At 36.7% G+C, this 27,937-nt stretch overlaps 8 protein-coding genes across 9 annotated transcripts; 5 read left to right on the top strand and 3 right to left on the bottom strand.

The window, feature by feature from the left end:
* Positions 1–213: 213 nt before the first annotated feature.
* On the bottom strand, positions 214–4,451 carry LOC117617443 (myosin-11). The gene is made up of 7 exons (XM_034346819.1): positions 4,178–4,451; positions 3,810–4,010; positions 3,586–3,708; positions 3,381–3,418; positions 3,160–3,265; positions 1,133–3,063; positions 214–906 (listed from the first exon to the last, which is right to left on the bottom strand). The coding sequence occupies exons 1-7, from the start codon at positions 4,244–4,246 to the stop codon at positions 660–662; spliced, it is 2,715 nt and encodes a 904-aa protein (XP_034202710.1). The 5' UTR covers positions 4,247–4,451; the 3' UTR covers positions 214–659.
* Positions 4,452–5,974: 1,523 nt separating this feature from the next.
* LOC117617444 (transmembrane ascorbate ferrireductase 1) lies at positions 5,975–8,827 on the top strand. The gene is made up of 4 exons (XM_034346820.1): positions 5,975–6,467; positions 7,796–7,844; positions 7,932–8,131; positions 8,356–8,827. Exons 1-4 carry the CDS (start codon positions 6,324–6,326, stop codon positions 8,659–8,661), a joined length of 699 nt encoding a protein of 232 aa, XP_034202711.1. The 5' UTR covers positions 5,975–6,323; the 3' UTR covers positions 8,662–8,827.
* Positions 8,828–8,922: 95 nt separating this feature from the next.
* LOC117617445 (remorin 1.4-like) lies at positions 8,923–9,962 on the top strand. 2 transcript variants are annotated; one of them, XM_034346822.1, is made up of 4 exons: positions 8,923–9,170; positions 9,275–9,347; positions 9,431–9,512; positions 9,601–9,962. In XM_034346822.1, exons 1-4 carry the CDS (start codon positions 9,161–9,163, stop codon positions 9,802–9,804), a joined length of 369 nt encoding a protein of 122 aa, XP_034202713.1. In that variant the 5' UTR covers positions 8,923–9,160; the 3' UTR covers positions 9,805–9,962. The 2 variants fall into 2 exon arrangements, with proteins under 2 accessions (XP_034202713.1, XP_034202712.1); XM_034346821.1 differs by lacking the exon at positions 8,923–9,170 and having other exon boundaries at positions 9,177–9,347.
* Positions 9,963–11,660: 1,698 nt separating this feature from the next.
* On the top strand, positions 11,661–13,658 carry LOC117619179 (remorin-like). Its single transcript, XM_034349059.1, has 5 exons — positions 11,661–12,004; positions 12,633–12,686; positions 12,784–12,871; positions 13,069–13,150; positions 13,261–13,658. The coding sequence occupies exons 1-5, from the start codon at positions 11,785–11,787 to the stop codon at positions 13,459–13,461; spliced, it is 645 nt and encodes a 214-aa protein (XP_034204950.1). The 5' UTR covers positions 11,661–11,784; the 3' UTR covers positions 13,462–13,658.
* Positions 13,659–13,781: 123 nt separating this feature from the next.
* LOC117619178 (25.3 kDa vesicle transport protein) lies at positions 13,782–15,576 on the top strand. Its single transcript, XM_034349058.1, has 5 exons — positions 13,782–14,206; positions 14,382–14,542; positions 14,738–14,881; positions 14,997–15,070; positions 15,149–15,576. Exons 1-5 carry the CDS (start codon positions 14,016–14,018, stop codon positions 15,254–15,256), a joined length of 678 nt encoding a protein of 225 aa, XP_034204949.1. The 5' UTR covers positions 13,782–14,015; the 3' UTR covers positions 15,257–15,576.
* Positions 15,577–15,617: 41 nt separating this feature from the next.
* LOC117619177 (transcription factor LAF1-like) lies at positions 15,618–17,147 on the bottom strand. The gene is made up of 3 exons (XM_034349057.1): positions 17,012–17,147; positions 16,389–16,518; positions 15,618–16,256 (listed from the first exon to the last, which is right to left on the bottom strand). The coding sequence occupies exons 1-3, from the start codon at positions 17,145–17,147 to the stop codon at positions 15,629–15,631; spliced, it is 894 nt and encodes a 297-aa protein (XP_034204948.1). The 3' UTR covers positions 15,618–15,628.
* Positions 17,148–21,639: 4,492 nt separating this feature from the next.
* LOC117618442 (pentatricopeptide repeat-containing protein At3g29230-like) lies at positions 21,640–23,370 on the top strand. The gene has a single exon (XM_034348009.1). It carries the CDS (start codon positions 21,640–21,642, stop codon positions 23,368–23,370), a length of 1,731 nt encoding a protein of 576 aa, XP_034203900.1.
* A 215-nt stretch (positions 23,371–23,585) lies between these two features.
* On the bottom strand, positions 23,586–26,553 carry LOC117620188 (pre-mRNA cleavage factor Im 25 kDa subunit 2). Its single transcript, XM_034350327.1, has 7 exons — positions 26,251–26,553; positions 26,086–26,131; positions 25,501–25,594; positions 25,304–25,377; positions 24,808–24,894; positions 24,550–24,660; positions 23,586–24,261 (listed from the first exon to the last, which is right to left on the bottom strand). Exons 1-7 carry the CDS (start codon positions 26,367–26,369, stop codon positions 24,190–24,192), a joined length of 603 nt encoding a protein of 200 aa, XP_034206218.1. The 5' UTR covers positions 26,370–26,553; the 3' UTR covers positions 23,586–24,189.
* Between the last annotated feature and the right edge of the window lie 1,384 nt (positions 26,554–27,937).

The following is a 27,937-nucleotide window of genomic DNA, read 5'->3' as shown; positions in this document are numbered from 1 at the left end:
TGGAAGGCTGCATCCATTGGAAGTTTGGCAAATGCTTGACTCACAAGAATGAAGCCTAAGTTCGAAATTAGTCTCACGTTGAAAAACTAGAGTTCTGTGAAGGTCTTTTATAAGACTTACTTTTAGAAATAAGATAGTTTGGATTGGGTTATGCAAGTGGCATAATTGAGTGGCTTGTGGCCCAATTAATTAATTAAAGGACACTGCAACCTGTTTAGGTTTGAAAACTTGCCTTCAAGTTTATTAGATCTTCATATAGCTTTGGGTTTTCCTTTGTACAAACACAAGAAAATTTTTATCAGCTTACAAGTAACGCATTTGAGGCTTCGGTTTGAGCTTGAGCCGGAGGTTTGTTTGGCAAAGTCTCCTTTCGGTTCTGTCGTGTCTGCATTGTAAACAAATTACTTCGCCACGAGGAGGAAGAAGAGCAGGTTGAGAGAGCTCAAGACAGCCAAGAACAAACAGTAGTAGTCGAAATGAGAGATCCTTAGGTTGTCCAAAATCCAACCCCTGCCATGTTGCTTGGTGATGTTTGAAACTGTTGAGAGAAGAAAACTACTAAGAAAGCTTCCAATTCCCAAGCTGGTTGTGAAGTATGAGGTCCCCAGCTGCAATTCCGTAATCTGTACAGTTCCCAAGGCTCAACATCTCAGAGGATGCTAGTTCTTCTTACTGCTTCTGAGGTTACGCACAGTCATTACAAGTTGTTGCCGTTCACCTTCAACCTCTGCAAATCTGAGACTTATCTCTGAATATCTTTCTTCCATATCCTTTAGTTCTTTTTCCATAGATTTGTTTCTTTCCTTCAGTAATGTCAATTCAGTCAGCAAGTCTGTAAAATTATTCTCATCACTGGTATGGAAAGTGGCGGCTTTCAACTTTTTCTCTGAGCAATCTTCTGTTTTCCTGTGAAATAAAATGAAAAGTTAACAAATGGCTATTCTGTAAAGTTGCACTCTACTTCTTTACTGGTGACAGTAGTTCTTTTTGCTCACATCTACATGCATACTATGATCAAAACTCAAAAATAAAAAACAATAAACAGCTGGTATGTAGATGGAATGGTATAATTGGATAATTAGTTGGGATAAGCGGAGATGAAGTCAAAGTTTGATTGATTGAATGCTTGTACCTTTGACCCTGTAACTGAGATATTTGTTTCCTCAAGCTTTCTTTTGCCAATGCTTCCTTATACAAGGTATCCTTAAACTCCTTGTGCTGGGTCCTCAGATTTTCCACTTCTGACTTCAGATAAGTGATTGTCGTTTCCTTCTCTTCTTTTAAAGATCTCATATTGGTAAGTTCTTCTTGTGTTTTCTCTGCTTCCTGCTTTGCTGAAGCAAATCTTTTCTCCAAATTATCCTTTTCAACATTCAAACACTGGATCCGCATCTCATTTTCAGCAATTAGTTTCAAATCTCCTCTCAATTTCTCTTCCTCCTGTTTTGTGGAGTTAGAATTCTCTTCTGTGAGCCTTTCTATCTCAGCTTTGAGCATTTGCATTTTCATTGAGAGAGCTTCATGTTCTTCCTCCTCATGCTTTTTTGCATGTTCAAGGAGCTTGGATTTATTGTCTAGTTCCAATGATATCTGCTCTATATGTTTTGCTTTCACATCAATCTGGTTGACAAGATCTTGCAATCTTACTTCATTCTGGTCCTTAATCAGCTCTAACTCTTCATTGGCTTCCTGGAGCATCTCTTCCAGAATTCTCTTCTGCTGACGCAGTTCATTAGCTTCTGCCAGTGCTTTCGTGGCCTGCTTCTCATTTTCATCAACCTTAGATGTCATTTCCACAGAAAGCCTTCTAAACTCCTCTTGGAGACGCTCAGCTGTAACAGCGTTATTCCACCTTGTCTTTTTCAATGCTTCCTCTGCTTGGATGGCCCTCTGTTCTTGCTCAACCTTGGCACATGTCACGGCCTCCAGTTTCTCTTCAAACCCCTTGGCCTGCGTCTCCAGTTCTATCTCCAAAGACTTAACCTCACTTTCAAGTTCCTGAATGGAGATCAAACATTCTGCAAATTCATGTGCTTGCTTCTCAATTGTTTCTTCTGATCTCTCTAACTGAGATTCAAGCTCTTTTATAGTAGCTATATAGCCTGCCCGCTCATTTTCCATCTCTGTTCGTAGTCTTTCTTGGTTACGATCTAACTTCAAAGAGATGCCACAGTTGTCCTGCTTTAAAAGGTCATAGTCCAAGGTGAGCTGTTTTATATGCGCATCTTGCTCTTCCCTCTTCTTCTCGTGGGTGTCTATTTCACTAAGAAGTTCTCTGATCTTAAGCTTCAAGGATTCTACTTCCTGGACATCACTGTTCTTCTTAGTCAGTTTCCCTGCAGATTTTTGGATTTCATCCTCAAACATTTTACCCATCACTTTGGAATTCTTTTCAGTTTCTAACTTGCTTGAAAGATCAGATACTTCCCTTTTTTTCTTCTCCAACGCGTCTTCAAGATCCTTCACCACTAGGACTAACTCAGAATTTGAATCATGTGTCCTCTGCAGTTGCAAGTGAAGATTGGTTCTAACTTTCTTTTCAAAATTAAGCTCTTGCTTCATTGCTTCTAACTGTTCTCTTGTATCCTTGGTCTCTGGCTGCAACTTTTTGAAAGCCTGTTCCCCATCGCTACGTCCCTGCGAGGACTTAAGTTGTTCGCATTCTATTCTGAGCGCATCTCTCTCCTCTTTAAGGCTAATAACTTGTCTTGAGAGATTCTGTCCTTGTTTACTCTCTTTGGCCATCTGTTTCCGAAGAGACTGTAACTCCAGTTCTGATAGGTCTGCCTGCCTCATAAGAATAGCAATTTCATTTCTGAGTTTTTCAATGGAATCATCTGAACCCGCTTGCACCCTTTCGGTTGGAAGCTTGTCTTCAACACTATTTGGTGAATCAAATAAACTTCCATCTGATGACCAATCCAAGCTTGATTTTTGACGCATATGGTTTTTTCTTGCGGTGGCACCGTTGTTTCCGTTTTGAGGCATGGAGTTTTGTTCAAGGGGTGACAGGGAACTGGCAGCATCCTGATGACCATTAGTGGTTTTGTCACAGGCTCCATTCTGTTCAACAACATGAAATACATCTGTGTTAAGTTCATTTTAATAATTTCATCCCGTCTGAACTGCGTTAAAAGAAAATGCTAGAAAATACCGTACTTCCGTAAAACTGAGGTGGTTGCTTCCATCTGTATCCCAATTGCTGTTTTGGTTGTCCATGCTGCTATGGCGTGAAAGAGTCGGATCATCACCTTCTTCAATTTCCCTGAGATTATATAAATTTTATTATTATTAACTAGCAGAAGGGGAAAGCAAAAGAAAATTAAAATACATATAAAAGTTAGAGAAGGAAAGAATCATGTGTTAGTGTTGATTGTCACCTTTGATCACCATCTTCCTGAATCCTGTGAATTGTTACCTGTCTCAATAATTTTCGTAAGTATTAGGTTTTTTTTTTTTTTTTCAAGTCAATGACATTGAAGTTTTGTTTTGTTCTGAGAACAGACAGAACTAGTTGTGTTAAATCATGAGAATTTCTCGAGTGCGTGTGTGTGTTTCAGAGTGAGAGAAATAGAGAGGACTGACATGTAAAACTACACCAGAGTTTGCAAATTTAAGGGGCAGAATGACTGTTAGGGGTTCAGTTTCTGCCACAATATCTGCAAAATCAATTGAAGCTTCTCCAAGATAACCAGCTTTTGATGAGCCCTGCAATAACCCATTAGAATTAGAACATACCAAAGAAGCCCAGAAACAAAAAGGCAAAGTGAGAAAAAGAAAAACTCTCAAAACAATATATTCTTCCATACAGTTGAAACAATGAAGTGATAAATCTTCTCTTTAAGTTTTCCCGTTTTTGATTCCTCAATGAGTTTCACTGATTCATAAACTGGATTCTCCCAAATACAGGTTCCATCCTGAACTGCAGCTTTTCCTAGTTTCACCGTCGGCTTTCCGACGTCGTCCGGCACCAAAGACAACATCAAAGCAGGCTTTTTCAATTTCGGCACCTGAGATGAAAATGGTCAGGAAGAAACCAGGTATGATAAATCTTGTCTCTGTAGATCACATTTCAGATGAACTCGTTTGAATACAAAAAATTGAAACTTCCAACCCATTGAGAATAAGTAGTAGCAGGAAAGAAGATGGTTTAGTTTATGCGTGTCGAAAATCATACCTGCGTTGCCTGAAACTGCAGTTGGAATATAGCTTTTATCTTCTTCTTCTTGCTCCATGACTTGAACATGTTTTTCAGTCTTCTTGAGTCTTGTTGAGTTTTCAGATCTCAGAAATCCAAGTCACTGTCTTCGTCTAAGACTTTAGCAAACAATGCCTGCCTTTCTGAGCTTATTCACCGAAAGAATTAGGCTGATATGGTTAGAAGTCCAAGTAAGGTATTTTACTTTGAAAATAACACATGAATATTCTGAAATGCAACTAAAATGCTGTCTAGCTGTCTAGCTGTTAAACCTCATATCTAGCTGTAAGTAGTAGATACTTGGTAGACTTTGAAGAAGAAGACTCAGGGCAGCAAAAGATACAAATAAAAAAATGTTATTGCAGAAACAAAATAAGAAGCTTCGCTGTAATGGATTTAATGCAATCGTTATATGTTTCAAGAAAGATATCTGAATCGCATTACAGTTTACTTTCCGCTTTTAAAAAGGTTAATAATGCGTCGTAGAGTTAAATGACGGAAATTACCCCTCCTCTTTTTGGTAAGTAAAACGGCCCTGCTCTTTTGTTTTTAGATTTTGATTACCCAAAAGATGGCCTTCTTTTCGGGCTGCAAATCCATTCGAGAAATATATATGAATTAAGTTAGTTGATTAAGACTGTATGTTCGACTCTTTATATTATATGATTAAACTAATATAAATTATCGTTATTGTCAAAAGTTAAAACCACATAATAGTGAAAACTTGACTTGACGAGAGTTTGAAGGTCTAATAGGCCACTCAAAAGTGATATGAGGACAACCAGAGTTTGATAGGTCACCTTGGAAGTATTGATTAAGAAAATGGTCCTGCCATGAGAAAAACAATCTCATCATCATAGGGCCCGGCCAGTCTGAAAGATGAATTCCTCAATTAATAAAATAATAATTGAGGAAGCACATGGCAAGGTTGGAGCCTTGGTTCAATCTCAACACGTGGCCTGCTCTGTGCTCCACGTGATCGTATTTATCTTCTTTCCATTATTTTCTTATAAATTTGGAAAATGAAATTTGTTATTTTTGCCGAGTAACAGGTTCCTAGTTGATTTTTTTGGTATAGAAAACAGGACAGGAGCAGACAATTTTTGTCATAAACATTTGAATGACATTCTGGCTGGGCATATGAATGGCAATGCTGCTAGTTTTTTAAGTGCATTGCTCCTTCTAAATGCTTTTCGGGATTCAATTTGTGAGTAAGATGTCTCTGTCTGTCTCCGAATCACTACTTCACTAATAAATTACTTAGTATTTGAACTCAAAAAGAACGTAGCATAGCATGATGTATGTATAATAATATCAGTGGCCAATTGAGGATTGCAGACGATTTAACTATAAAACTAGTACCACTATGAATAGTTGGGGGTGGGGTTTTATTACTTTTATTTATTTAAGTGCAAGTATTATTGAAAGAATACAATACAAGGAACGTAGAGGGGAAATTATTAAAGATGGAAGACAGATGTCACTTGTTTTCTGTTTGCCTTTTCAATTTTTGGGTGTTTTGTTAACATTGAAATGACCTAGAATGTGGGCCTCATCATGCTTGGGCTGAATTTGGGCTTTTAACGCCAGGTTAAAATGACAGGAGTGGCCGTGAGCCTGAGAAGGATTATTGAATAATAACGAAACTCCAAGTATGAACCTGGACAGAACAGAATCAGGAATGAGATGATGGGTCCCTTGCTGTCACCAATGACTTCAACCACAGAACGACGTCGGATGGAAATTTGCCCTAGAATACCTTACTTTTCATGAGAATCGCAGGGAACACTTGCCCTGAAAATGGGAGAATCATGGGACGTTACCCTGAAGAGCCAGAGAGAGACCAACAAGGGAAGAAAACGACACAAAGTTGGGTACACCTAGTCAAAAAAGCCTCCTATAGACGAGAGCCAACGTGGCATCCATCACAGATTGTTTCAAGATCTCAATCCGACGGTCCACATGGCTCGACATAAACTGGTGGAAAGTTTTGAGGAGACAATACCAAGAAAAAAAAGAGATAAAATCATAAAAGGGGGTTTTCCATATGGAAATATATAATTGACTCGTTTTGAGGAAAGAAATAATTAAGAAGAAGAGAAGAGGGAAGAAGAAAAGGAAAGAGATGGCGTTAAGGGTACCAGCAATTCCATTCACGTTTGTTGCACACACGCTTGCAGTCGCAGCTTTGGTTCTGGTTTTGGTTTGGAACATACACTTCAGAGGTGGTTTCGCATGGGAAGCTACAAACAAGAACCTCATCTTCAACGTAAGTCCTTTCTCTCTCTCTCTCTCTCTCTCTCTCTGGGTTCTTTCTTCTAGATTTATTATGCATAAGGTTTCTTTTCATTTTTGCATAGTAGAGCATGAATTAGATGATTGTTTGTTCTTGATTGATCGATCGATGTAAATTTTGTTTTGGCCATGGCAATCGAAGCTTGTCATAGTCATTTAGTATATATGCCTTTGATTCTTCTTCTTGATGATATGGTATTGGATACCAATACCACTCTTTTTTCTTTTTCTTTTTTTAATTTTGTTTTCCGACGACCGTTATTGGCGCTGGTCACGGAGACTTTTAAGCAAGCAAATTATTGACTAGAGTTGAGAATTAAGAAACACTAATTAATAATAAATCGCTTAATCAAGTTGGAAGAGCAAGAAAAGTAGTCGTTTTGATGGTAGGTGAAGGTGCTGATGCATGGGTATCACAAGTTCACCGACCATTCCAAGTCCAACACACCTACCCCTGTAATTTGAATATCATCATTTATTTTATTATTAGTTTGGGGTTTTAGCGTAAATAAGTGGAACACGTATGGCACCTAGCTACCATAACCATAACCATGTACTGCATGGGTGCCTGGAGAGTTGCACATTCACATACTTAACTTGTCCAAAGTTGGAAACGAAGCTGAATGTTGACCACTCACGTGTCTGTCTGTATCTGCCTACTTGGACACCTTCGTCTCTTGTGATGCTAAGTGAACGATCATCATTTATCCACATCAGCAGATGATAATATTCTTAAACAAATTACCAACAAAAGATAATAAATATTCTTAAATCAATTGTCTCATCGTTTCTTTCTAGCACCTTCGTCTCTCCTCGGATTGGATTAGTATTGAGTTTATCCTCTCTAGATAATAGATATAATATAGCTGGCACTTGGCAGCCTGGCAACACTCGAATATTCAAATCATTCACAGTGGCCCGCCTTCGATTCCTTTCCTAGGTCAATTTATTCAATCACTATACGACTGTCGTTTTCTTCTGGACTTTTTTTTGCTTTTCCTAAAGATTTTTATTTATTTTGGGTCTCAAAACTCAAGGAAAAAGAAGAAAATACTTCATTATAAAAATCCCGAAAAAGTCCAAGCGGCCCATAACGAAATTAACAAGGTTGATGGTGGGTCCGTTGAGTTTGAGTGGCCTTAATCTATGCGAAATAAATAAATAAAATGTGAAAAAACAGTGGCCCAATAATGACCAAAAGAAACTAAAAACAATGGCCCAGTTATAATATTTTTTTTCCTTAATTCCATAATCCGTACTGCTTTTGTTCTTTTGAAATTCATAATCTTTGTATTTGTACAGCTCCATCCTTTGCTCATGCTACTTGGTTTAATTATCTTGGGAGGAGAAGGTAATTAAAAAGCTTCATCCCTTTAGCAATTTTAATTACTGAGTTTTGCACTTGGTCTGATGTTGATCCCAAAACCAAAAATTGCAGCCATTATTAGTTACAAATCACTTCCTTTGAAGAAACAGGTGAAGAAACTGATACACCTGGTTCTTCATGCCCTCGCGTTAGCCCTGGGTATCATTGGTATTTATGCTGCATTCAAGAACCATAATGAGAGTGGGATTGCCAACCTCTACAGCTTGCACTCCTGGATTGGGATTGGGGTCATTGTTCTCTATGGCATTCAGGTATAAATCCTTAATCCCATTTTGCATAACCTAACCGCTAAAAACTCGACACTCATTTTCCAAAGTAGTGGTTGTTAACCGTTGATATATGTGGATCATAGTGAACCATACACATACATATATATCAATAGTTGACAACCACCCACACAGTCGATCAGACAAGAAAATTGTACGTAGTTCAAAATTTTCCTCTACCTAATTGTTTGTATAATTTTTATGGGCAGTGGATATATGGGTTCTTGATTTTCTTCTACCCTGGAGGAAGTCCTACCCTAAGGAGTGAGTGTATACCATGGCATGTGGTATTTGGGCTCCTTGTGTACGTTTTGGCTGTGGCCAATGCTTCACTAGGGTTCTTAGAGAAGCTCACATTCCTTGAGAGCTCAGGAGTGGCTAAATTTGGCTCTGAGGCCTTTCTTGTCAACTTCACTGCTCTCACCACAATATTATTTGGAGTCTTCGTTGTAATTTCAGTTCTTTCTGAAGCTCCTGCTCCCATTGAAGATGACCAAAGCTATTCATCTATATGATTATATAACAATATTTTTAAATAGTGTACTTGGCTGTAAGTTCAAGGACTGAAGCATGGGTACCTATTATTTGTGATTTACGTGTAGCCTATACATGAACATGATAAAAACATTTGTGACCACTTATTCATAATTATTAGCATGCCCATCTTACTTATTTTACTTTTATTTCATTGCAAGCTTTTTACCACGCTCGTGCGTGGGTGTGTGCGTGAAAGAGATTATAAGATTTCGAGAATCATAAAAATTGCATGTTCAATTTTATTATTTGATAAGAATTGCGCATGATACAACGTAATTATGTTGTGGTGTAAATGAGAGCAACAGGTTTTAATTTGTTGGTTGTGCTTTTGGGAGACCAGCGATTATATATTGGTGTCATTGCAAGATTGCTCGCCACTCAGACACTCGAGCAAGAAGACAACTGCAAATTGCTCAAGTGATTTGGTAGAATACGTAGAATCTTAACCACTTGTGTTTATCAATCAAGGGAATCCGAATGGCTCAAGGTAATTTTCCTTAAATTTGTTTCATGTTCTCAGATTCTACGCTAGCGCTATATAGGCTGATTCAAAATGCATGGTTTATTCCTTCCTCTGTAAGAGCTTTACAGAGATACGGAAGGAAGTCATTCAGTGTCGTGTAAATACATGGGAGACCAAACAAAAAGCAAAAGTTGATAACAAGTAAGCAGAAGCATAGCAATCTTGGAAAAAGCCTTTAGAAATGAATTATACTAATCATGATAAAATTATGTATTGATGAACAGAGCTGACAAAATGAAAGCCATCAACGAGGAGAAAAAGAACGCAAGTGAAATAGACCTGGAGGCCTTGGGGAAGAAGATTGAGGTCGTTGCATGACTGCACTTTTATTTGTTTATCAAATTAATAATATAATATTAACATTTAATTAATTTATATATGCATGATGGAGCAGACAAAAGTTGAGAAGCTAAGACATAAGGAACTGGAAAAGATGAAGAACAAAGAAGCTCACTCGATCAAGGTCATAGAAGACACCAAGGTCAAAATTGAAGCAAAACGCACCCATGGACTTCAGAAAGTTGAGAAGAAGGCTGAAAAATTTCGTGGCAGCAATTCTTTGCCAACCAAGTGTTTTGGTGTTTGTGCAGACGATTGAAAATCCCCCCACACCACACCACACTACGCGCAATCAAATTTTCATGTAATTAATAAATCAATATTATCATAATTATAATAAAATTAGCTAATAAAGCAATTAACTGTGACATTGTACACGAATAATTGTACCCTTTTAAAAAAAAATGATATAAATGACCTAGGTGGATTTTATCGTTTCAATCGTTTTATCCAGAAACTGTACACAACCAATGAGAGACAACACACACATTCGACCAAAAACAAAAGAGAGACAGCACACGACTACGACATGTAGTCAGTCATCTGTACATTTTGTCAGAGCTGGAACACGTGTTCAATATGGACATAGACACGTCCGCAGTTGCGCAGCAAAGGGGTCCACAACGTGGCACTCTGGCAGTTGGTGATTTAACGTTTTCCAACTGCCGACAACACTTTGCTTTCTTGTTTGCCCAGTTGTGTTTGGAACTCCAAATTTCGGTGGTAAGCCTAAGCCACCTCAGAAACTCTCCTCTACTTCTCTAAAACACACACAAACTCTTGAATAATTATATATTTGATATATTTGTATTTTCTCTTTCAAGACTCTTTTAAATTTTATAATTCTAACTCTAATCATGATCTATGATACACACATGAGCCATCACTTCAGCTAGAATTCTTTACACAAATCTCAATGAGTTTTTCTTCCTCCGAAGGATCTTTTATTTTGTGGTTGCAAAATTCTTGCGAGGGCTAATAATACAGACACAAACACATATGTCAAGCCTCAATGCAAATCAGACGAAATTACCCAAACAAAAAAGGCAAATCAGACAAAAAAGGCGTTTTGAGGGGGTGGATGGAAAAGTAGATTGATAGAGAAGGGTGGCAAGTCACTTTAGAGTGTGGCCTACAAAGATTCCACCACCAATGCGAAAATCATAGAATCTTGACGAGAGCTGATGAGCTCCTGCTCTCTTTTATTCTTGATCGCACAAAATATCTATTTTTGGAAATAAATAAATACAGATCACTTCAGTCCAAAAGAAATTCCGAATAATTCTTTCATCGTTCTTATTGTTAACTACATACAATGTTTGTTAATTTGTCTCTTATATGGAGCCAAAACATTCGTTTACCTTTTCTAAAATGAAAACATTAGCTCACCACCTAATTTACTAACACAAACCCAACATTACCACTCTCTCTCTTGATTTGGCGTTTATGAAAAATATGGAAACTCACTGTCCAATTCAAACGGCAAAAAATATTCCCTCATAATTAGATTCTTCTTCTTTTGGCCTAGTTCTGTATCAAGAGTATTAATTTACTCGATAAGAGTCGCTAAAAGTTAAAGATAATATGCAATTTCTTCTTTTCTAATCAAAAGCTATTAGGTTACTTTATAAAAGATAAAAATAAATGTTTACTTTCACACGAGTATACGAAATCTTTTACTTTTATCTATTAATAAAGACGTAAGATACATAGTATTCGAACTTAGAATATATTATAACGTTTAGAATAATAGTATGCACTTTAGAAATAATAATTTTGATTTTGGCGATGAAAGACACTACCTTGTTAAACAATTAACAAGCTGGTGCATAGAGAGAACCGCAGGAGGACTATAACAATGCTAATGCAAGACTGAACAACAATGGAGCTCTCCTTGATAATAACATTTTCTTATTATAATAACGAAACTTAATGTGTTTTTTCTTCTTCTTTTAATTAATCACTTTGATTAAATTTGTCACACTCTGTGTTTCTATTGACAACTCATAAGAGGCCACATGTACCTACCATCCAGCTCATGAGCTAATTAGGTTTTTTTAAGTAACAGTTACCTTCCTCCAACTATACCACCTATACAATCTCAACCATATCTCTCTCTGTTGCTTGTATAATCTTCTTTCTTAGTATATACACAGTGAACTTGCTTTTGAAAGCTTCGAGTTTCTTCCACTTGCAACCCAAAAAAAAAAAAAAAACCTTTTAGTAACAAAACAATAATATGGCAGAGACAGAGGAACCCAAGAAGTTAGAATCCGAATCACTCTCGGATCCTCCACCCGCTCCGGCTCCGGCTCCGGCCCCGGCAGAGGAAGAGAAGCCGGTTGTGGAAGCTCCAAAAGATCCTCAGCCAACTAAGGACAAATCTGAAACTCCACCACCCTCTGCCCCTGAACACAAAGCTGAGGCTGATCACTCCAAAGTTCTTGCTATTGTTGAGAGTATATTTCTCCAAATCCCCCTTCACTTTATTATATTTTCTTTATTGTTAAAGTTTATAACTTTATCTGCTTGGTTGGTGAGAAAAGCAAATCTCGCTCTGATCACTTCTTTTATTTTCACCCCATCATGAATCTGATTTTCTTATTCTTTGATGACTTGGGATTGCTTGTCTTGTCTGGCATATATGTTCTGTTTCTAATTCTTGAGATTTTTTGTTTTACTTTAAAATAAATAAATAAATAAAAATGGTCTTTTAATGTTATTTTCCCCATGGTTTTTTTTACCAATAATTATTTCCTTCTGTCATCTTTTGGTTCCCGCTTGCTTTCTCTTATTGTTTTGAATTTCGTTTCCTTTTCCCTGTATTTTTGTAGTAAATATTGTTTTCTGTATCAAATTATATTTCGTTGTCTTCTTCTTTTTGTTAGAAATTATATTTCAGTGTCAGGATTTGATCGAGTTACCTAATAATGAGTTTAAAAGTTCTGTTAGACACTTCAGAATTTGAACTCCGAAAGTTCTTCCACTAGATGGACCAAATTACCATTGCTTTTGCTTGCTATATAATATCCTTGGCATCTCAAATTTGAAAGAAGCTTTTTTTTTTTTTTTTTCCTCCTCCCATAGAGCCTTCTGAACCTGCTGCCGAAGAGAAAAGTAAGGAGGGTTCAGTCAATCGAGGTGAGTGTTGTTTCATCCCGAGCTTCTTAATTTCAATCCTGCTTGTTGATGTAGGTTTTTTAATTAAGTAGGTTTAACTTTCTCCTATCTTCTTCAGATGCTGTGCTTGCAAGAGTTGCAACAGAGAAAAGGCTGTCACTTATCAGAGCATGGGAAGAAAGTGAAAAATCAAAGGCAGAGAATAAGTAAGGACTTTTCTTGAATATTGAGTTTAATTCAGTGAGCATCATATTATGCAAAAGTTTATGGAACTCTGGCATTGCTATCTGTATACCAAGGGAATCATTTCATTCTAACGAAACGATTAGATTTTCCATTTCCACCAAGTCTGTTTGATATAATTTGATATACTGAAGTGAATGTATTTTGTGTTGGAAAACAGAGCTCATAAGAAGCTATCTGCCGTTGGTTCATGGGAGAACACCAAGAAGGCAACTGTGGAGGCTGAGCTGAAAAAGATTGAGGTAACAATTCATTCATTTCCTCGATGATCTTATTAAGTTTTGTGAGTGAGACAACATCAAATCCAGTACTTGAATTCCAATAAGAAAGAGAGCAATTTGTGCATGAGCAGGAAAAATTGGAGAAGAAGAAGGCAGAGTATGTGGAACAGATGAAAAACAAGATAGCTTTAATCCACAAGGCTGCAGAAGAAAAGAGGGCAGCGATCGAAGCTAAACGCGGGGAGGATCTTCTTAAGGCGGAGGAAACAGCTGCAAAATACTGTGCCACAGGAAATGCTCCTAAGAAACTCCTTGGTTGTTTTTCAGGCTAAAATAAATTCAGGTCCGGTTGACAACATTTGAATTATTTGTATATTCTGTTGGCTTGGAAGTACATTTGTTGATTTAGATGTGTTTATTTCTTCTCCTTGAAATGGGGCATTGGCCAATGTTAGTTAATATGTGTGTGTCTTGATAAAGTATGTGTGCGTACATACACTCGATTTGCAGAAAAAATCAACTTAACTTATTTGTCACAAACTTTTTCTTTTTCCTCTTTTAAATTAATATTTCATTAATTAGACGATCATGATGAATGCTAGTAATGTGAATGATACGTGTGTGTAAACAAATTTATTTTATTTAAATGCGAAATCTTTATGACCATTATATTTTCCTTGAGATGAAAAGGAGAAAGAAGAAGACATTGCTTGCCTTTGTATGTGGAGTTAATATTTAGCTTGTTTCAACAGAAATCCATGGCTGCCTTTGCACACCCGTGACCTAAGGAATAACTTCATCTCCAAGTTACCTTCATTTAGCTTCCTTTCCCTTTCATCTCTATAAATACATCATCTTCTTAAACTCGTTCATATATGTAGTAGGTATGGTAAAGCTTACAATTGTTGGAAGGTTAAGTGATGGTCTGTGTCTTGCAAAAGGACCTTCTTCTTTGAATGAAGAACATGAAAACTTTTCATTTTACAAGAGACAAGGAGAGTTCATACTCAGAGAAATCTCAAGAGGAGCCTTGCCTCCTTCCAAGATGACCATTCGCGCCGATCATCACTGCTTTAAGTATCCTCTTATTTCTCTTTCTGTTTTTCCCTTTTCTTTTAATTTTATCCCAAAATCAAGGTAACAAAAACTGAAAATGCTCAAAGAAATCTAAACCATCATAAAACAGGGGACGGTATTTACATGTGTTTTTTGTTTTTGTTTTTTGTTTTAACCTCGTCCTTTTAAAATGAAGCTACATGGTCGAGAATGGCATTGCCTTCATCACACTCTGCGACTCTTCATATCCAAGAAAACTAGCTTTCCATTATCTACAAGATTTGCAAAAGGAATTTGAAAACTTTGATAGTAGCCTCATTAAGAAAGTCACAAGACCATACTGCCTTGTCAAATTCGGTAATTTTCTTCAGCTAATAGTACCATTTGACATCAATTTGGCTCTTAGCATAAGATTTGGCACTAGATGTCAAATTAGAAGGCATATAATTACAAATTAAGTCTTTACGATTTAAATCCCACCCCAAAAATGTAAGTTTAAATTTTGTTACGAATGTTTGCCACAACCATGCATGTCACAACTTTGTTTGGCAGATGGTGTGATTGGGAATATTAGAAAGCAATACATTGATACAAGAACACAAGCTAATCTGTCAAAGCTTAATGCTAACCGGAAACAAGATTTAGACATTGCTACTGAAAATCTTTCTGAAATCATAGAGAGATGGAGATATTCAGGTTGGCTTTCTTTTTCATATTTATAGCTACTTTTACTTTCCTTGTCAAGTCAATGCTATGAACACATGAAAAGCTTCCTCTTTTTGTTCTAAAACTTCTCCACTTAAATTTACAGAAATATTGGAAAGACCGTCGACTAGTGTCTATATACAAGCTGTTTCACCTATTTGGTGTTCGCCACGCCTTGAGGTACATTTGACTCAAAACTCAGACATAATGGAAATTAAGATAATTTCTTTTATTCAAGTTATATTTCTATATACACAGGTGATCGCAATGAAATGGACGCCTATCACAGTCACTATTTTTGTTGTCACTGTTGTTCTTTGGGCCACCATAATCCATGCAGACGACAATTTCATGATTTTAAACTAAGTGGGGAATTGGGTTGAGAAACCTCCGATTGATCGCGTTGAGTTACATACACAGATTTGTTTGTTTGATCATCTCGTTCATGAAGGTTATGGTTTAAGAATGCTTTCGTTGCCAAGCTGTATAATTTGCATATACTACACCAGCTTAGACAGAAGAAGAAAGATAAATGAAATTACACTCTAAGCTCTTGAAACTCAAGTCTTGGCCAATGAGTATTTTTTTTAGACCAATAAGAATGAGATCAATTCAAAGTCTGTACTTGTTTTCAAGTAATTCCATATGTTGAAGCAAATATGAAAGAATAACCGCTAATATTGTTACTAGTTAGAGGTTATTCTTTCACTGTTGCCTTGGAACTTAATTTTTTTCCCCTTATTTATAAAAATACATTACATCGTTGTGCAAGTTGAAATCACTACACATATCACAGCCTGATATAAAATCAACAAACCCAGGTCCTGAAATCTGATCCTCAAACTTAAACTGTGATGAATTGATCATCTCAGTAGCCGCTCCATGATGGCTTAGCCCATAATGAAAACCATTCTCAAATGCTCCTTCATTGTTCAATAAAAAATTATGTCCTAGAGCATGATCTGCTTGAAGATTATTAGAATTGTGATCAAAGCCTTCCCTGGAAACCCCAGCCTCACTGATATTATTTGCATAGCTTCCACCATGAACATGGTCTAAAGAAAGCCACTCAGCAAACAAAATCTTTGGTAAAGGGCTTCTGTGAGTTTGATCACCAGTCTGGGGAATTAATGTTGGTGATTTTTCCACTGACTCATAACTTGGATTAATACAGGTTGTGGGCTTGTGGGGAGATGGTGAACACTCTAAGTTGTCTGAGCTTGAAGTAGTACTTGTATATTGAGATTTGCTCTGGCCTTCCATGATTTCTTCAGCTTTGGCCACTTTCTTCTTCAAATAAGAATGCCAGTAATTTTTTATCTCATTGTCTGTTCTTCCTGGCAAATGCTGTGCAATTTGAGACCACCTGGTTTTAATAATTACTTCTATATTAATATCATTATACATCAACATCCATCGTTGGCCCAGAAATTACCCTAAATGATGAAAAGTAATAAACAAGAAAAACAAAAGATGGTTATCTTGCTTGATTGCTTACTTGTTCCCTAACATATGATGAAGGGTCAGGATTGTCTCCTCCTCTTGTTTGCTAAATGTCCCTCGCTTTAACCCCGGCCTCAAGTAATTTATCCACCTTAATCTGCAGCTCTTTCCATTCCTTTGCAAACCTGCATGTATATTATAATCTTATGAATAATTACATATGGCATTAAAGTCAAATTGATGGGGATGTTTAAGCCAATTTTATATAGAAAAGTCACCATCAATCTCTTTTGCTTAGATACCTCAAGAGTTTACCACAAGCTCTATTGTTGTTGGCTCAGAGAGCCATCTTTACCAACTCCAAAAGATAAAATCACAAAATGGGGTCATTTTCAGCTTGAACTTTTAACACTCGTTAATCTTGCTGCAGAATTTGCATTAACAATAGATTGGAGATTGGCCATTTTATATAATTATCAAAAAGGAACCAAAAGCTTGAAATTCTTGATCATCAAAACCATCTTAGATTCCTCTGTCATTCTTTTTTCCAGCAATGTTAAATATAGGCCAATGTGCCAATACTACAATAAAACAGCTATGAAGCATTCCTTAATTAGAACCAGGCTGAGTTGATTTAGGGTTGTAGCAAAAAGAACAGAAGAAAAATGGTAAACTCACCAGCGTTTATCGGAACAGAGCTCCAGCAGCCATGGCCATGCTTGAGGATGTAGTTTCGAAGCCTTTGGTCTTCTTCAGGTGACCACAATCCCTTTCTGTGCTTTGGCTTTGGCTTATCTGATGACTTGCAGCCCATTTTTCCACCAACAAAACTTGCAAGTTGCAACTTGTTGTATATATATGTTGTGAATTATGAGAGAGAGAGAGAGAGAGAGAGAGAGAGAGAGGAAACTAGGCTGTAGAGCAATGAACAGCTGACCTCAATTGGGCTCTGGTACTTAAAGCAATGATTAGTTGAAGTCTGCTCTTTAAAAGAATTAACAAAGCACGAAACTTCACATTTTTTATGCCAAACAAGCATTGAAGCATGAAAAATATATATTTTATGCTGTTACTGTATTTTCATATTCGATCATGAGGTAAGATAAAGCTGCAAGGTTTTAAGAAAGTCACGGTTGCCCAAGAATGCAAACCTGCCCATATGTAACTAATTTGACTTCTAAATAAACTAATTTAAAGGTTTTAACTTGGGAGAAGCTGTGATCTACTGTGGACCCATGTGGGATTAATTTATAGTACGTTATACAGGTTAACCTATATAATTTAAACCACCTCTGTTTTTAAGCTCCATTTATAAATTATTAAGACCCTCTTCTCTTCTTTTAGAGTTGCAGAGATTGATTCAAGTTGGTTTTGGTTTTGGTTTTGATTGAAGTTAGAACTTTGTCCATGGATGGATGTGTAGGTTCATATCCATTTCTTGCAACAATTACATCATGATTTTATGAGACTTGTGCTGATGTAAAAGAAAACACAAGAAAACGACCAACATGCCTCCGATTTCATATAATACTCAGAACCACGCAAATCAAGCTATGAAGATAAAGAATATGCACTCATCCAAAATGTCACTTGGGGATGAGAGTTGACTCTAGTTAAAAAGCCGCTTCTACACAAAAGTGCTTGCCAAAACATTTCTCCATTAATGAAGAAAATAAACAAAATAATTAGAGAGAAGACTTTGGTAGAAGAATCTAATGCATTGATTTCAGCAACAAAGTTTTCAAAAGGGTAAGGTTTGATAAAAGTATGAAGGTCTACTCCACCTCCCCTCATGTGAGCAGAGGTTTAAAATTTTCAAGCACCCAAGTAATATTTGTGTAAACTCCCCTCCCCCAATCGCTTGTAGTAAAAAAAAAAAAAAAGGTACAATTTTTTGAAAACTGCCTCTGCTTTTTATGATGATGCTCTTGGGGGAACTAGGTGACATACATTAAATCAATATCATGCCATCATGGTTTATTATTTTAATCACTTCTCTGCTCTCTCTCTAACCTACCGACAAATTTTTTCCATTGAAATGGAAATTTGTTAAAAGGGGGTTTAGCTTGATTGGACTTTAAGTAATGGGAAATCGATTCCTTTGAAATATTGAAAAACCTTGTTCGATAGGCATGGTGATATAAAGAAATGCAAAAGGGACAAATGGACAACGGATACAAAGATCCAAAGGCGGACAGTATTTCATCTGTGGATTATTCGAAAATATCCCTTTGTACCCAACCCAACTCTCATCCATGAACCAATGAACCGATGGACAAGAAGCAATTATTCAAACAATCATTGGTTTAACTGAGAATGACCAATTCAGTTCACCCGTTTATTAAGTTTTGTATTTAAATACTTTGACAGATTGTTTTTTACAATTTTAAATGAGGAATAATATCGTTTTGATTATATATAAAAAGGAAAAAATATATATGTATTGCGCATGACTCTATTTCTTTGGAGATACCCAAATGAAAATATTATCGTTTTGTCAACCCAGATCCCCCATTTGTCTACCAAGAATTAAAAAACGTATGCCAAGCTTGCCCTACATTACACAATGAACAATGGGAATGGAATACAGTAATTAAACTGTGTCGGTGTCTCTCACATCAGCATCTTTCCCTTTGCCACCTAAACACTCTGCAATATTTATGTTCTTAATTTTAATTGTGAACCATTTAATTACTTTTAATAAAAACCTGTTTAAGTTTGTATAATTGTGATTTCCAAGTGGATCATCAAGTTGAAAGAACTAATTAGCATATTCTTAAAATGTGTTCAACTTTTTGTCGTTTCGTGTTAGTCAAAGTCATTGCTTAAGTTACAAGAAATATATACACACACACTGAAGTATCAAAATGAAGAAAAATTGTCGTTATGACTCATTCCTTCTCTGTCGAATATTGACTTCATTAAAAGTCTCCATATGTTCAATTAAATTTAAACTACCCCGTTTATATGAAAAACAAGGTTCATTTTTGTAAAAAAGTAAGCTTTCCACCTTGACAATGCAGACACAGTCCCTTTTGCTTCATTAGTTTCTATCTCAGCTGCACTCTGTTTCCCAAAACACTCATCATTATCTGCACCAATCACAGATTTTGATATTTTCATACGGATCGTATGGTACTCTGTCTGTTTTAAGAAGATTGTCTTCTTCCCCTTGTTTTTAAAATGGGTTGAGGGATAAGTTTCTTAATATAGACTTATTAAAGTAAAATGACCCAAAAGAAAAACATATTCAAGTAAGTCCCTTCAAGCATGTTCAAAAAAAAAAAAAATTTAAAAAACTCTAGATGGGTACACCCCTCCATTAATCTTGAAGCATGCTTCATGCTCAATGTTCTTGGGTTGGGTGGTTTAGGGTACATGAATTATGGATCTACAGCGCATTTATTTGGGATTAATTCATCTTCCACGTTTTAGCTTCATATCTCAACCATGCCTAATCACTTGTATTTTATATATTTATAGTGAGATAAATAAATAAAAACAGCAATTTGGGTTTTTTGAAGTTTTTTCTTTCTTTCTTGGTAGCTCTTGGTTTTGGAACCTTGAACCTTGATTGCATCATTATAATGGAATCAGGACAGGACAGTGTGACACATTAACGATACTGATGGTTTATTTTAAGTTGGTCGTAAACCATGTGTTTTCTTTCGAAGGATCGATACAAACAAAACCAGTTTGACAGCAACCAAATAAGAACATTCATTAGTTCATAACATTAAGCTCATTGGCCATCTTAAAGAAAGACTTAGAAGTTAGAACATGAGATAAGACAGCAAAAGCAATCGCACACTACAACTGCCTCACCATTAACTAATCACCAAGTTGTAATAATAATAATAACAGCAGCTTTATACAACAAAAACCAATTATGTCCCCAAAACCCACGACCCTTGACCTCAGGAATTAACTTCGTACCAGCAAAAGATACTATCAGCATCAGAAAGTTATCTTTGATATGGTGGTTGGTTAGACAGTACTGATCCTTTCCTTTTTATTAAAACCAGTTGTGCTGTGTCACTGTTGAAATTACCATGTGCTGTTTTGATTTTATTCACTGGAAATAAAATTTATAGGGCATGATTTTCATTTCTGAAATTCTATTGTAACTTCAACTGCAAACCAGTCTTCATTTTGTCTCATATTCTGTTTTATTCTACAACTTGTGCACACTTTCTATCTCCAACTTTAATACCTTTATATCAATGATTGACAAAGTTATACGTTATTTTGTCTCATATTCTGATTGGTGCAATACAAGCTTATTCCTCCAAAGTCGATAATCATCTGTCATCAAGCCAAAATTTGACTTCCATGAGTCTGACTTTGTTATAGATCTACTTATTTTGGTTGTCATGGAATCTAATCTCAGAAAATTGATTTGATTCCATGAATGAAGTCGAAGACTTATGCGTTGGTGGGACTTGGACAAACACCAAGCTGTCCATCTTTTCCTGCTTCTTTCATATCAGAAAAAATAGGTTGCAAATAAAATTTTTAGGGATTGAACCTGGCAACCTAACATAGAACATAAGAAACAAAACTCAACTTCTCCTTAATAATATTTCTCTTATTTGTTTTAGTATAATGAAAAAAAGGACAGAGATTAAGACAGCGTTGATCTACTTTAAGTATTCTCCGAAAAAGCTGTCTGCTTAAGTGGATGGTGTCAACTGTTACAAAGCAATTGGTTCCAGGGTTGCTTACTCTTCTGCTATCCAAATAAAATAAGTTTTGTTTCTGGGAAAACCATATTAAATAAGTTGGTCGTTTACACAACTGACTCTTGAAAAGCCAACATAGTATAGGACAAGAGGATATGACACAAAAAATATTACAGTATCCTTAAGCAATCTCATTGACCAACTCTTCAATTTTGTTTTATGGCACATGGAAATGATGCCTTTGGGTTGGGGGGCTTAGGCTGCTGTTTCACGAGCTGCCTACCTATACACTTCCAACATCTTATCTTAAGAAAATGAAACAGGGTTTGCACGTCTGCCTTATTATTCTTTTCCAAAATTATTGATGCTACACTTGATCATTTTTCAAGTTAGATTTGCCAGGATTCCTTGTTTTTGACAAAACCAAATGCGATCAAGCAAAGACAAGGATCATTCTCAATTAATAAGGAAGCTGTGTGGATTCTATACACTCTCTAATTTGGTTGCTATTGTTTTTTTTCTTTTTCTTTTCCCTTTTAACACAAAAAGGAAAAGAAGTAATTAAAAGAAAAACAGACAGAAGCAAAAGAGCTACTGGATTAGTGTGCTCCCAATATGCAAGGCATGGCTTGTTCCTTAGAGATCAACCTCTCAAAAGTATTGCCACAATGCACATTCAGACAGTTAAAGCAAATACACGCCCTCATTGCCACAACCTTTCTCAACCAAAACATCCAAATTTTCTCAAAATTTCTTCGGCGGAGCACCGAGTTTGGAACTATGGAGTATCCCAATCTCATATTTTCCCAATTGGGTCCTGAACTCAGTAACGACATTATGATTCAGAATGCCATGATTAGAGGGTATGATACAAATGGTCCCTTCGAGAAATGCGTCTCATTGTATGATGAAATGCCTCTCAGAGGACTCAAACCCCATAATTTCACCTACCCATACGTCTTAAACTCGTGCACTAAAATGGGTTGGTACAGAAAAGGGAAACAAGTGCATTGCCATATAGTAAAGCATGGGTTCGAGTCATATCTAGCAGTTGCTAATGCGCTTTTCAATATGTATGTTAAAAAGTTGGATTCTTGTGACCCGGCTGTTGTCGATCATGGGACTTCGAATGATGCCCGCAGGGTTTTTGATGATATGTGTGTGAAACCTGTAGAAGTATGGAACCGCATGATTTCACGTTATGTCAGCGTTTGTGATGTTCAGAGTGCACGAAAGCTGTTTGATGTAATGCCTGAAAGGGACGTTGTTTCATGGAATTCTATGGTTTCTGGTTATGCTGAAGTAAGGGATGTAGGTAATGCGAGAGATTTGTTTGAGCGGATGCCAGAGAAGGATGTTGTCTCTTGGACGTTGATGATCGGAGTGTATGCCAATGCAGGTGACCTTATAACAGCAAGAAAGTTTTTTGAGACAATGCCATGCAAGAATGTGGTTTCTTGGAACTCTATGATATCAAGTTACACCCAACATGTACAGTATGAAGAAGCATTGGATCTTTTTGTCCAAATGCAATCGAAAGATGTAGTTCCAGATGCACAAACATTCGTTTCTGTTCTGTCGGCTTGTTCCCACTTGGGTGCTCTAGAGTTTGGAAAGTGGACACACTACTTGATAGAAGATTGGTCTCATTTTGGAACCATTTTAGGAACTGCCCTTATAGATATGTATGCAAAGTGCGGGGACATAAATAGAGCTTTTACGCTTTTTGTCAAGATGGGAAAGAGGGATGTATTTTGCTGGAATGTTATGATTAGATCAGTAGCTATTCATGGAAGGACAGAAGATGCCATGAAGGTATACTTATTGATGCAAAAGGAAGGATTGAAGCCGAATGACTTCACATTCACCGCTGCTCTGTTTGCTTGCAGCCATGGAGGCTTGTTAGAAGAAGGTGAAAGAATCTTCTATGCTATGGAGAGAGAATTTGGTGTTGTACCAAAGCTCGAACATTTTGGCTGCCTCATTGATTTACTGAGCCGAAATGGTCAGCTGGAGGAAGCACTACGTATAGTAAAGGAAATGCCATATAAGGCTGACATTGCTATTTGGGGAGCCTTGCTTGGGGGTTGCAGACTAAGAAGTCACTTTAAGTTGGCAGAGGAAGTGATTGGGAGGGCTACTGGGTTGGAGACAAATGAATCTGGGGTTTATGTGCTCTTGTCGAATACGCATGCCTCAGCAGGGAAATGGCCAGAGGCTCAAAGCGCAAGAGAGAAAATGGATGAGAAGAAAATTTGGAAGAAAACAGGGTGCAGTCATCTTTATGCTTCTAATGTAACCTTGGAACCCGGGAGCAGAAGCTATTTAGATTACAATGGAGAGGAGAAAATATGAAGGAAACTTTCAAATTGAAAAATACTAATTCATTGATTTAGTCCAAAATCTTATGTTTAATTTTCATCACTCCCAGATATGGTATGTATCTTCCCTCATCGTCAAGGTGGCATTCCTTGGGCACAGATATTTAGCATGAATAAGAAATAAACTGAACCAGGAGAACAAAAAGCACAAGGCAGCATTGATCAAACCATATCTTTTAAGAAAACTCCTTGACAATAGAAAGAATTTTACTGATGCAAGGCGAATTCGACAAAGATGATTACATGAGGGCTTCAACAAAATGAAGCTGATAAGAATGCTGTGAACGCATCCATCTGCTACCCATCATTACACAAAGTTAAGAAGCTGTCAGGACACTCTAAAAACATACATCTCCTCCTACCCAATCATTACACCAAAGCGGCTACGAAATCTTATATTAAAAGAATCTCAAAACAGCACTGAGCTGAGACAACTAATTGTATCGCTCCCCGGTCTTAAGAAACTAACATATCTTCTTTCTGAGAAACATGAATATATCGATTTTACCACTAGCTCCTATAAGAACTTGAACAATACAAACACGGTTTCAACAAAGTTCCAAGTGCAATGCAAAACGCATTAGCAAATATGATTAATGGCCAAACATAGATGGACGGTCAATATCCTAAGATAAGTCATCTGGATAAACTGAAGGATCTCATACTAACCAACTTAAGTTCAGTAACAAAATAATATCCAGGTCTTGAGTTTTAGTCATCCATGTGATGATATCAAGATATGATCTTCAGTACAATGGATGGTGCTATCAGGGTAATTTCAAAATTCCTCGCTTCATGAACTGATCATGTTGAATTGGAATCTCGAAAGCTGCTGGGGAATTGTAGATATGACAGGTCCATATCTCTGCAGTTAAAAGAAGAATACCATGAGAAAATAGAGAGGCAAAAATTAAGATTTAGTGAGAGGAAGAAAAAGTTTACAGTTGTTATCTTAGGCTACAAAAGAAAGGGGATCAGGGCAAGGCCGATCATAAGAAGTAATTATATAAAGCTTATGAATCATAATTCTGAAAAGTTTCTGATGCAACAAACCTATTTTTTTAAAAGGACTTAGAATTCACACCGAAAACAAGTCACATTCAAATTCCAAAATGAAGTAGGAAAGCAGAAGGTTGTGATATGATCACACTACCTGAACATTATCATAGAGTTCAAACAATGGAACTGCAAGAAGTTTCAGGTTTTTGGGGACTGCAAAGTACTCTCTCTCAGATAAGTGAACAAGAAAAAGCTTCTTACACTCCTGCATTACCAAAACTGGGTAAATAAAAAAGTTGTGTTGGTAAAAAATCAGTGCGTGGAAAAGAGAGGGAAGGAGATATGATATGCAGCCCAACGAGGCTGTCAACAGAATTAATAGCCCAAGATTTATCTTTTGATAGTCATTTACCTTGGGTTTTGTTATGTGAGGAGGGCAATATGGATACATTATGGTTTCAAAGTTTGGCCTCCACCAGATAGCCACACACTCTCCTATCTGCACCAAAGGGACAAGGTAAGTAATGAGCAGTGACAAAATAGACACGCTGTAGCCTTGCAAGTTCACACTAGGGTCATAGGATAGATGCCTTTAACCATAATTTCCAAGTTCCAGGTTTTCAAACAGAATTAGTGGCACTGTGAAATTGACATGCTGCAACTTCTCATAAACCAAGTTCACTTTGATGAAACAGATCACTGAAGAAGCACATAGAAAAGGCTAATATGTCTAGCTATATTGCATTTTTGGTTGCCTTGGAACTTCCATTCATCTGTCATTACCTTTTCACACTTAAAGTCAACTCACTTCCAAGTAATACTTCTCATGTGTTTTCCTCTAGCCCTATATGATTCTAAAATCTTTCTCACATCTATACTCAAATTGATAATAAATCAGAGAGTAGTACCTGCCAGTCTGGCACAAGAGCAGGTGAATTAGCGCCAAGCTTGCTAGTCAGCTTTCTTTTCAGCCCCTCAATTTCTGCAACATAAAGATACCCATCAACACAAAGAAACCAAAAAAGAACAGGTGTCAGTCTTCAACAATATGAACTAGGAAAATGAATGAACCATGAAAAGGATGGAATACAGGGTAAGGTCATACCATTCTCTCCTGGCTTGAGTCGTCCACCAGGAAGTTTGCAGAACGTGTTCCCAATCTGCAGGAGAAGTATGTGGGGATGATTATGTTCCTGTACCTGCACAGTGTAGACATACGTTGAGGCCGGGGAAAGAATGAAAATGTTAAATCAAGTTCATGTCTAATTTCTGTCCATCCAAGTGAAAACATCTACAATTACGAGAACGTGGAACATGAAAACATAACAAGAACTAAAAAGCTAAAATGATACCTAATACCCATTGGTAAGTACTTTTATATCCTTTTATCAGAGACCATGAAACAAACAAATCCTATTCTCCTTCCTTGCTGTGCTCCATTGATAAAAGAAAATTCCTATCGAGCTGGTGCCATGTGTGAAACATTAATTCCTCATTCAATGATGCACGAGTTATTTAGCTCAAAAATCCATGTATAGCAAGGAAGGCATGACCTCAAGAGCCCTTATAATGTGCAATTGAACAAGAAATAATAAAATGAAATGCAACAAGTTTTTTTCCTATTTATAACAAATCAAAAAAATAAAAGGAAATTACGAGAAGAGGGGGGTTGTTGAGTCAAATCACATACCAGTAAAATCGCTTCGACGCTGGTCCTCATTCCCTCTTTCATATAGCTGCCGATTCACACACCAAAATGAAAAAACTAGGGTTTAGAGCCTAAACAACTTTCAAAATCTAAAAACTATTGGAACAAATTGAAAAGAGTAAATAATTTTTCAAAAATGAGGCATACTTGATTTTCATTCGAGCGAGGCGATCAGCGACGGAGGTATCCTTCTCCATCTTGGGCTCTTTGGTCCCGAACGTGTAGCTCGACAGTGGGTACGTGTTCACCACCGCCGACGTCACCATTTTTTTCTTCTCTCTCTCTCTCTCTCTCTCTGAAAATCCCAACCCTCCTTTCAGTTTCTAGGCTGCTCGGAAGAAATGGAGCTACCCAAAACCCAAATCAAAGGCAGGGTTTAGTTTAACTGGAAACGAGAACGACAAGGAGGATTCTACAGTTTACTTCTACCTTGGTGCCCATGTTTTAACACTCTAAATCTGTGAACTTCCAAAATCAACGACTCATCTTCTCCCGTCGAATCTCATATAAAGTCTTCCACGTCTCCATTGACTCCAATCCAACGGTGATCGATGTTGGTTTTGACTTTTGACTCTTATGGGCAGGAAAAATGTGTGATGGTCGCATACATTAACACATCGTTATTAATTCGGAGTAATGCTAGAGACAATAAATTTTGAGTGTCGCTAAACGAACTTTAAAATTAATTGAGTAAACCCTACTATAAAAGTATATATTAAATTATTGATTTACCCTAATATAAAATAACTAAAAAGAATATATGGATTTGTGAAACAAATATAATTTTAATAAGTACACCCTACTAACCATATTCAACCATAATCAAGAGATTGTTTGTCCTATTGTGTTTTTAACGAAAGAGGTAGTGATTGCAAGAACTTGGAATTGGAAAAAAAGTGTCAACAGTTTTAATAGAAGCATAAATCTATATGAAAAGTCAAAGATTTATAAACACTATTAAAAAAATCAAGCTGAAAATCAACTATAAAATAATGCTATAAATATTAGGGTGTATCAAGGGTATTTTTGGTAGTTTTATAGGGTGTACTTAGTTCATTTTAAATTTTAATTAAAATATTATGGCGTACTTAGATCATAGGGTGTACTCATTTAATTTTAAGGTTCGTTTAGCAACACTCTGAATTTTTACATTAAATTTGAGTTTCAAATGAGATAGTATATGCCACATCATAAATATTGAGTGTTGCTAAACGAACCCTAAAATTAACTGAATACACCTTATGATCTAAGTACACCATAATATTTTAAACAAAATATAAAATTAACTAAGTACACATTACTTTACTACCAAAATACCCTTGATACACCCTAATAAACTCTATCACACAACACCCTATTTGATATTCATGTTTTAGTTCAACAGTTTAATTAGCCAAGTGGTACACGACACTGTAATAGAGCTGCACATGAGGTGGCATCCTATGTTTCTAGGATGGGTATTAATCAGGTATGGGATCAAGCAAGTCCACCATGGGTAATGATGTAAACAATCTTATTCATCTTTAATAAATTTCCCTGATGTTTTGACTCAAAAAAAGGATATGCTAGTAGAGTTACAATAGTCAGGAAGCTCACAATCATCCCTCCTATAAGAAAGCCCTATCGACAACCACACATTCACCCAAACTTCCTTGGGTCTGTTCTTGCTTTTTTTGGGGTCAGAAGCCTATTTCATTCTCCACAGGTTTGGCAACATGGTTCTTTCGCTTCCTCAATACCCTAAATTTTGTTGAACACTAACAAGTCTCATAATGGTTGGAATCAGAGAAGCATTTTTCTTGCTTAGGCCTTTCATTAAGGTTTAATATGGTGA

The sequence above is a fragment of the Prunus dulcis genome, chromosome 2 (assembly GCF_902201215.1).
Source record: "Prunus dulcis chromosome 2, ALMONDv2, whole genome shotgun sequence".
Classification (NCBI taxonomy): domain Eukaryota; kingdom Viridiplantae; phylum Streptophyta; class Magnoliopsida; order Rosales; family Rosaceae; genus Prunus; species Prunus dulcis.
Note: the sequence above shows the minus strand (reverse complement) of the source record. Positions and strands in the feature narration are given on the sequence as shown.